The sequence below is a fragment of the Hippopotamus amphibius genome, chromosome 4, assembly GCF_030028045.1.
Source record: "Hippopotamus amphibius kiboko isolate mHipAmp2 chromosome 4, mHipAmp2.hap2, whole genome shotgun sequence".
Taxonomy (NCBI): Eukaryota; Metazoa; Chordata; class Mammalia; order Artiodactyla; family Hippopotamidae; genus Hippopotamus; species Hippopotamus amphibius.
The window spans coordinates 24,340,300-24,349,797 of NC_080189.1; the positions used below are offsets into that span (position 1 = coordinate 24,340,300).

Here is a 9,498-nt window from a genome sequence, read left to right on the forward strand (position 1 = left end):
TACATATTTATGCCAATTAAGTACATTTAACTTTTCCTATCCCTTCTTATATAAATATTCTAATAAGTCTTATGAATATAATGTTCTCCAATTTAGAATTCCTCAGATAACATAAAACTACCTGCTTTTATCAATTATTTAATTCTGCATTTCATAATGTTAAGCAAAAGGGGAAAAGGAGTTCAAATTGACTTCATACTTTCACAATACAGATATGCCTGATGTGTGTGGACAAGGTCTAGAAGAAAACAGTAAAAAAACAAACAGAAAACAGTAATAAAGGCAGCACTCAACTGATGAATTATGAGTTATTAAGTTGGTATATGTTTGCCATAAAAGCAAATCAAATTTGTTGGCATTATTGATATTCTATGAGCAAAGCAGCACGTAAAATAAACATTGTAAGTTACAGCCATTTTATAATTTTAATTCTGTTACAATAAGTTTGCTTAGAAAAACATCTCACATGTGCCCACATAATAATTACCTCGGGGGTGAAAAAGCTCATTATTGACATATTTTGCTGTACTGCATTTTGAAGAATGCTTGAACAAGAAAAAAAAATCATGATGTAGACAAAAGAGCTGTGTACTAGAAACAGACCATCAATTCATTCAATGATATTGTCTGTCACTTAGTTTCCTTCCGTTTCCTCTGTAGTAAAATGAAAAGATGCCATCCAATACAGTAGCCACTAGCCACATATGATTACTGAGCACTTGAAACATGGCTAATCCAAATGCAGAAGTGTTGTAAGTATAAAATACTCACCAATACAAGTACACACTTCATACAAAAATAAAAGAATGTAAAGCATCTCATTAATAACTTTTTATGTTGTTTACATATTGAAATATTTTTAAAATATGGGGTTAACTAAAATGTTTAAAATATCTTTTCCTAATTTTTTTTCTTTCTAATGTGACCACTATACAATTTTAAATAATGTATGTGGCTTGAATTATATCTTTATTGGACAGTGCTAACCTAGATCACATCTTCCAGTCAATATTCTGATACCTGCCTTAAGCTTTAGGAGGGCAGCCCTTCAAACCCAGAAAGCATTACACAGCATACATTTAAAGTATTTCCTTCCTTTCCTTCCATTCCACTAGATGGCACTAGAGTTAAGGCTTCAGGCTAATAATTAATATATATTTTAAAATATTTAAATACTTGCAGTTTTCTAAATACGTTGTGTTTAGTTTCATCTCCATGCCCTCGCTCACGTTTTCTCTACTGGGAAACTTTTTCCTAACTTGATAGCCTAATCGTTTTTTAAAATTCAGATCCTCTGGAAATTCCCTGGTGGGCCAGTGGTTAGGACTCAGTGTTTTCACTGCCCTGGGCCCGGATTCAATCCCTGGTTGGGGAACTAAAATCCTACAGGCTCCACATTGTGGCCAAAATTAAAAAATTAAAAATAAAATAAAATTCAGATCCTCTAAGAAGCTTTTCCTTAACATCCATCTCTTGCCTATAGATGTCACTGTCCTATACACATTATTCTATAATAAAACCATGAAATATTATTTGTTTACACGCATCCCCCCTTTTATCTTGTCTATGTTATCTGAGGTAGATAGTGATGAGATCTTAGTTGATGCCTGGTACCCAGTAGGGGCGGTAAGCAATGTGTCAGGATAGGGCAAGTTAGCAAAAAGCCCTACATCACGTTAGCTTAAGACAACAAAGGATTTTTTTCTCACATACACTACATGTTCATCAGGAATCAGTTGAGGGCTCAGCTCCATATGGCATCCTTACTCCAGGGCCTACACTAATGGAACAGTTCCATTTGGAGCAGTGCTGGTCACTGCAGCAGAAGGAAAAAGAGGGCTTTGGAGGCTTTTGAACCTTTGCTTAAATGCTCCAACCTAGAACTGACACAAGTCACTTCTACTTACAACTTATTGACCAGAACTAATTACATGGCCCCATCCAACCACAAGAATGTCAGGAAGTGCAATTCTTATCACGTGCTTGGAAGGTAAGGGCAGAAATTTTGGGGGAACATGAATGATGACTACTAATGACCTTTCTAGTCAACCTTTCCAGCACACTATTCCTCCTGCAGGTGGAATACATTCACTATATGTTCCTCCCCAAAGGAAACAACCCAAGAATTCCCTACAATCACAATGTCAAGTTCAAATTAAAGAATCTGAGTGATCCACAACAGTTCCCATACCAGTTTCAGACGTGGTTTGAGCTAGAGAACTGTAAACTAAAAAGACAAGCCATATGCCACACGTCTCACATACACGGGTGGAACAGGGACAGGATAAATGCAGTAAGGAGAGAGGGGACAAAAGGGAGACACAGCAGCCTAGCGACTGTGATGTTCCACTGTGCAGAAGTGATGAAAGCCCTTTACCCTGAGAGAAGGGAATATTTCTTGATTAGCCCCCAATTCTGCTTCTTGGGAGGGCATCCTTAAGCAATTGTTCTCTGTTTCAAGCTCCTAAGGTTTTAGGGTTGTGCTATAGTGTAACCTAATTTGTCCTGACTAATATGGAGATTGGAATGTAGAGGAAGGTGTTGCATAGCACAAAACAAAAACAAAAACAAAACCTAATACGTGTAACAATAACTTATGTGGAGGGCAGCAAAGAAATCTTATTGGCGGCTGGAAGGATGGCAACCCATGTTATGTGGTAGCAAAGTATTTGGTAAAATTGTTGCCTGCAGTAACTTAGAAGTCATACTTTAATAATCTACCTAATGAACTAGGAGAAAGCGTCAGAGAACAGACTTTTAGCAGCAGGAATTGTATGCAATTGGTTGCCATTGACAAAGCACCGCAGGATGAGTTCAGAAGCCAACTGGCCAGCTTGCAAGCAGGCACAGGGATCCAGAGAGACTATGGAAATCACAGAGTTTCACAGAAGCAACTGCTTCTTATCCCTAAGTGGTTACAGATAGAATGGAGAAATGTTTGGAGTGACAAAAGTCACTCAAATGACAATTCAAACTCCAGTGACAATTTAAACTCAGCTTTGTAAGGGAGGGTGACCAACTGTCCTGGTTTGCTCAGAACTATCCCAGTTTTAACACTGAAATTCCTGCAACCCAGGAAATCCCTCTTCCAGGCACAGGGATGGTTGCTTACCCTACTCATAAGAATAAGTTCAAAACAACGGTACGGCCATCACATCTTTGTTTAAACCTCTGAGTAGTTTAAATCGTTTTAGAGCCAAGACCTCATTAAGGTTGTGGCACCCAGGAAACCACTTCAATTAAGCCAAACTGCTTGGAGAAGAGACCTCAGGTGTAGCTCTCCAACTGAAAGATCAAAATGCCCCAAAGTAATTGGAGAGGCATGAGAATGAAAAAAAGACATCAAATTTAAGAAATACGTCTAGAAAAGGGCAGCTTCTGGCACATGAGACTGCCTGAAATCAGCGATAAAGAGCCAACTAAATTTTTGAGTACTCTGCTACCAAGACAAGTCACATAAGCCCGGGCAACCACAAAAGACCAGAGAGTCCAATCTTCTATGTCCAGAAGGTGGGAAGCTGGAAATACTTGTAAATAGCACTAATTACCACCACAGTGCAATAAATAAAAGTGATGCCCAAACCACTGGTTGCTAGAGTCGTGGCACTTTAAGAACACTCGGGCAGTAAAACTGGTTTAGCAGAGGACCCCATGCACCATTCTTACCCTTTGGCAAAAGTAAATCAAACTCACTATAAAATGATGTGTACACCAAGACAAATGTGTAAGTTACCACAGGCAGAGGAAGGAATGTACTTCAACATGGCATGGGGATGGAGGGGTGAATTCAAGGGGAAAAAAACCCCTTCATTTTTATGGAAAGCCCAAGCTGCTAGGTCTGGGAGAGCAGAAACAATCATCTGTGAGGTACAGGTATTTCACCAGCTGATCTGGAGAAGAATCAGAATTGAATAGTCTGGTGGATAAGAATGCAGGGAAGGGGGGGGAGTCAAGGGAGGGAGGGAGGGAATACTGGGATATGTGTATAAAAACAGATGACTGAACTTGGTGTACCCCCCCAAAAATAATAAATAAATAAATAAAATTAAAAAAAAAAAAAGAATGCAGGGAAAAAGTCATGGCCTATTGGACTGATAGTCTTCTTTTCTCCAGAGAGTGAAGGTGAGGGCTGGAAGAAATGATCATTTTTCTTTCTTTAGAGATGGACAGAGTCGAGAGAACTGCAATAGCCTTGGCCTAGGCTCAGAAAACCAGTTGATACAGGGCAGACCCCAGCACTCCTGCCTCCAAGTTCAGAGGTTTATTTACCTTATATTTTAAACAAAGTGTTTTACGTACTTTCCTGCTCCAAAGTTTCAAGATATGAAACCTCAGATCTGTGAATTAAGACCCTTCCCTATCACTAATTTCAAGAGCAGAAGTCAACAGGACACAATGTAGAAATATACATTCAACTTTATTTCATTAAAAAAATTTATTTAAGCCACATGGTGGCCAAAATGCCCACATCCCAAGCAGGTGCTGTCATCCCACTGCCCTCTTCAGACCAATACACACACACATACATGCTATGTTGGAGGAAGGACTGAAAAGTGTAAAACAATGAGAACGAGACACAGAATACTCCACCTTCCCCCTTCCTACAGCCAACCCACACATCTCTTCAACTGTTATCTGCACACCGAGGAGTGTTCATGGAAGAGAAGCTGAACACCAAATAAAATGACCATTAAGACACCCAAGCCCAAAGAAACTCTTGGCAGATGCTTAGAAAGTAGGGTTGAAAATAACACCATCTCCTAATAGCTGAAGTTGCAGCACAAGCCCTTGTCTAAGAGAAGACAGGGCCGTGCTGCCAAGGACGGCAAAGCACACAGCAGCCTGGAGAGAAGAGTGAGATTACTCCATGCCACTGCCACAGGCGACCCACTCATATCTGTGTATTAAACAGGCTTTTTTCAGCGCAAGAAGTATCCAGACAGAGAGGCCCTTCAAGAGCGTAGTTACAGTTTGTTCTCTGATAACACTGATGCCGAGCTTGCCTGCCCAGGAACTGGTACAGCTGGACGTATCTAGGCCAGTGTTCCAAGGTTACAGCCGGTGGAGGGAGGTCTTATCACACCCCTCTGGATGGATGGTCTGGAAGGCCCTTGGGGGCTCTGTGTTGGCTAGTTGACCTCTGGTAGTCCAGGAGCTCCCAGGAGATGGGCTCTCCAGTAAGCCCCCCAGGGCCTCCATCAGTCTAACAAAGATGGAGAGCAGAGTCAGCGCCACACCTAAGAGATAGAGGTTCAACATGTGCTTCATGGCTCAAAGGACTCCACTCCTTTGTAGAGCAGTAGAGCTGCCTTCTGCTTCTAGAAGGCCTCTGGATCCTGAGGAAAGAGAGGCGAGGTTAATCTCCAGCCTTCTGGGATATGCTTGCCTCTGACCCTGACCCTGGAGCTAAGTAGGAGGCTCAGCCAGCCAGGGAGACAGGGACTACAGCAGAATCGCCAAGTATATTTACACTGTAAACTCCATGGCTGGGGAACTAATCTAGCTTCTCGGGCTAATTCAATAGCATCCCTTAAAACTTTTACTTCTCTTAAAGTAAAAAACTTTTACTTCTCTCAGGTATGCACAACCCCTGTGTCACAGTCCAGGGACCAGAAACCTTCTGCAAGTAAAAACCCAGTCCTTTCCGGCTGGGATGAGGGGGGTGGGAATATAAGAACATGCCCTTGAGAAAGCAAAAGGAACCTGCCTCACATTTCCCTCAGGTTCCAGTTAATCATAAACTTTTTGAAAGTCAAGATAATCCTAAGGGAGTTAAGTTTATCAAGTTCACTTATTTAACAAGTACACCTTGAATACCCAACCATATGTGAGGCACCTGGAAGGTACTAAGGCCACTCCAGGCCCTGCAGACATGAACCTGGCCCTCATACGCCTTACAGTCTAGGAGCGACAGGCAAGAAAATGCGCGGTTACTACAAGGACCCGCCAAGGGCTGTGACAAGAAGCAGATGCTAAAGGTGCTCTCGGAGGGCACGGCCTGGGCGCCTAACCCAACGCTGGCGAGCATGTGGTGGGCACGTGGATCCTAGTTGGGGCCACCCCTGGAGAAAGCAGGGCTGGGCCGCTGAGTGGGGTCCCGAGCTGGGGCGGGACGAGGAGGGACCTCCCTGCAACGCAGCCGCAGGCAGGGAAAGCCAGGCGGCCCTCGGGGCACGCAGCCTAGGGGAGGGGGGGCGGGGAGCCGGGAAGCCCACAGGGCCGCCTACCTCGAGGAGGAAGGGCCGGGAGTGGCCCGCTCGCCGTAGGAGCGGGTAGCGCGCAGTCGAAAGGAAAGTCTGCCGAGGAATTGCGCGACACAGCAACCCAGACGCCCCACCGAACACAAAAGCGCAACCCACAACCAAGCGCGGAACAAGCCCCGCACCTCCCATTTATAGCCCCGGTGCGGCCCGGAGCCGGCGCATGCGCACTGCAGCCCTGACGCACGCGCGCGGCCCCGCCCCTAGCCCCGCCCCTATGCGAGGGCTGTCTGGGTCCCGGGCGGTTTTCTGTCCTCGCTGTGAGGGCCGTTTCAAAAAATATACACGGAACGGCTCTGAGTCATAGAGGTGGGCAATGGGATTAGGCATGTGTGTTAACTGTCTTTTCTTGCTGCAGGAAACTTTGAGGGAATCGCAAAGCTCGTTTTTCCCGCATACCAAGTTGGTGGAAAACACACCTGAGATGCCCCGATCCAAGGACCCCCATGTTGCACGGGATGAAGTCTTGGCGGCGCGGGATGGGTTCTGCACGAGATTTTAACAAAGCGCATATTGTTAGAGGGCCTCAAACCTCCACCCTACCCCCCTACTCCCAGTTTTCTCCATTCCAGGGACTGAAAGGCTGACTTTGTTTCACTTCCTAGAGGTATCAGGATTCCAGACGCCACCCCCTCACCCTCCATTCCAAGTCCTGAGGTTTAATTTGCATTGATATCTCTGGAATGGTGAGGCGTTTTTACATCATAAATTCTGCTTTCTATGAGCGTTTGTCACATTAAGAAAATGTGAAATACTCACCTGGCCCTGGTGCCTGCGCTTAATTGCATGTGGCCGAGTCCCTGTGCACGCACTGGGTCTCTGTTTCCTCATCTAAAATGTGGCCACTAAATGAAGTTTGAAGATGCTTTGAGACTGAACCAAAGAGCTGGGAGGTCACAGTCCAACCTTATGCCCAGATGTGGGGGCTGGGAAGCCTCTCTAAGAACCACTCTCCAAACCCAGGAAATATCGATGTTCTGTCGTGAGAGCACCCAATGGCGGATCTCGGGAAACAGAGTGTTGGGGACACGCTGGGAGCAGGGAGGAACGTCCGCGCCATGGAAGGAAGGCTGTCGGTGGTTTCACTGCCTTCTTCCTGGGGAGGAGGAGGAGAGGGGGCCAAAGCTCGGGGGCTGGTGACTCTAGCAGGTCCCCTGAGCTCTAGGACTGTGGGTTCCGCGTGCCTGGACTGGACTAAGCGACAATCCAGGAGCTCCCACGTCGCTGCGGGCTCGGCGGAAAAGTGACTGAACCAGCCGGGAGGAGCCCAATCCCGGCTGCAACCTTTCACCTACTTTCCTGGCGGGTCTGCTGTCAGAGGAGGAGGGGCTAGGAAGGCCGCCGGGAAGGGAGAAAGTTGCAGATGGAGACGTGCTGGCAGTCAGGCACTTTGAAATTAACTTTTCTACTCAGCAGGCAAGAATTTTTGGCTCGTTATACTAGAGTTTCGTTTCTGTTTTCGCTGGACCCAGTGACTCTTCTCTTGCACAGTTATTTCGAAGAGACTCCAGCTCCGAAATCACACTACCTGGTGTCCCCCACTCTTGCTAGTTAGGGGCCTTGGGCAAATCCTTTAACCTTTAGGCACTTCCGTTTCCTCAGCTGTTATAATGGAATAATAGTAGTCCTCACCTGGAAATTAAATTAGTTAATCCACATAAAGCACTGAGAATACTGCCTGGCACATAGAAAACATTGTGTATGTATTAAAATTATCTGTATCCTGTACTACAAAACTCCCAGCAAGGGACTTTGCCCACAGTAGCCTATGTTCAGCACGTGAACACAGGAATTCCACAATAACCCTTTGGGGTCTGCTTATTGGGTGCTCCAAAATTTTATTTTCACATAGCTCAAAGTGAAGCAGGAGGGAAGGCAGCAGGGCACAACCTTTGAAAGAATGACATAGCCTGAGGATGTAACATAAAGTGATTAGACCCAAATGGGTCCAAGATGGTGGACAAGTCAACTTCCAGGCGCCATGACAGTTCCAAGGCTGACCCTGAGGATCAAAGAGTGGGCAGTGGCCCGGTTCTGGAATACTCCGCCCACTCATTAGCCTATGAAATTACCCACCCTTACAAAAACTGACAACCCCCACACCCTGGTGCCTTTCTCACCTTCTGTGATGGTCCACACTCTGCCTAAAGAGTGTGTTTCTTTCTAAATCTCTAAACAAACTTCTTACATACCACTTTGTCACTAAATTCTTTCTGTGATGAGACATCAAGAATCTGAGCTTCATTAAATCCTGAAACCAGGTGTGTGATCTCAGTTGGAAGATCTTGGGTTTTGGCTCGGTTCAAGTCCCAGCTGAGTCGGTTCAAGTCCCAATCAGGGTTTTGGCCGGGTTTGAGTCCCAGCATGCGGGTTCAAGTCCCAATCTGAGGTGCATGGTTTCAAAAGGAAGCAATGGGCACCTCTCCAACAATGCACTCCCCCATATTCACTGCCATTGTCTAAACATCATACCAGATGGAGACAACCAGGGTTTGGGTGAATATAGCCCAGTGCTTTCCCATCTGTCAACTACAAATGTTGACTGTCATCTCTGGGTAGGTACTGGGCCTACCTATATCAAGATTCTTGTCCTTTCTCCACCACCTTGGTCAAGTTAATTAATCCCTTTGAGTTGTAGTCTCCTAATCTATAAAATGGGGGAAATAACACATAATACAGAGTCATTGTGAGGATTTGAAATAATGCATGTAAAGTATGTGTCACATAGTAGATGATTAATAAACATTAGCTCTTGTTTTACTAGAAAGTATAAAGGCGGGTTCTTAACCTAAAATAAGCTTGTCACCTGGTTGGGTAAACAAGACCTAAGAAAGATAACTAGTAACGTAAGTCATGGTAGGGTAGTGGTTACAAATTAGTCAGACTTGCATTTGAATCCTGCTCTGCAATTCTGCAATTTGCTAGCTATTTTGCTAGCTAGGGCAAAATAAATGGTAGTTATTAATCTCATTAACGTCTAAGGTGGACATCTATTATAGATGTACTGCAGGGCTTGGGAGCCCAAAAATGGAGGAAGAGAGAAAACTGGGTGGTAGAGAAAAATGAAGTAAGAACATAATTAGGGTGGCAATGCTTTGCTTAGGGATCTGAAATTTTAATACTCCTTATGACTGAATGGAACAGTGGAAACAAAATAAGCATTCACCAAATAATTGTCGTGCTAAGCATTTTGCTAAATGGAGCACATAAGTGATTTAAGTTAATTCTCATAACTGCC

General features: G+C 44.6%; 1 protein-coding gene across 1 annotated transcript; it reads right to left on the reverse strand.

The window, feature by feature from the left end:
* Positions 1–4,449: 4,449 nt before the first annotated feature.
* Positions 4,450–6,397, reverse strand: HILPDA (hypoxia inducible lipid droplet associated). Its single transcript, XM_057732934.1, is given in 3 exon segments — positions 4,450–5,115; positions 5,118–5,336; positions 6,228–6,397. Coding segments are annotated over 2 exon segments (189 nt in total). The 5' UTR covers positions 5,269–5,336; positions 6,228–6,397; the 3' UTR covers positions 4,450–5,077.
* Positions 6,398–9,498: the final 3,101 nt, after the last annotated feature.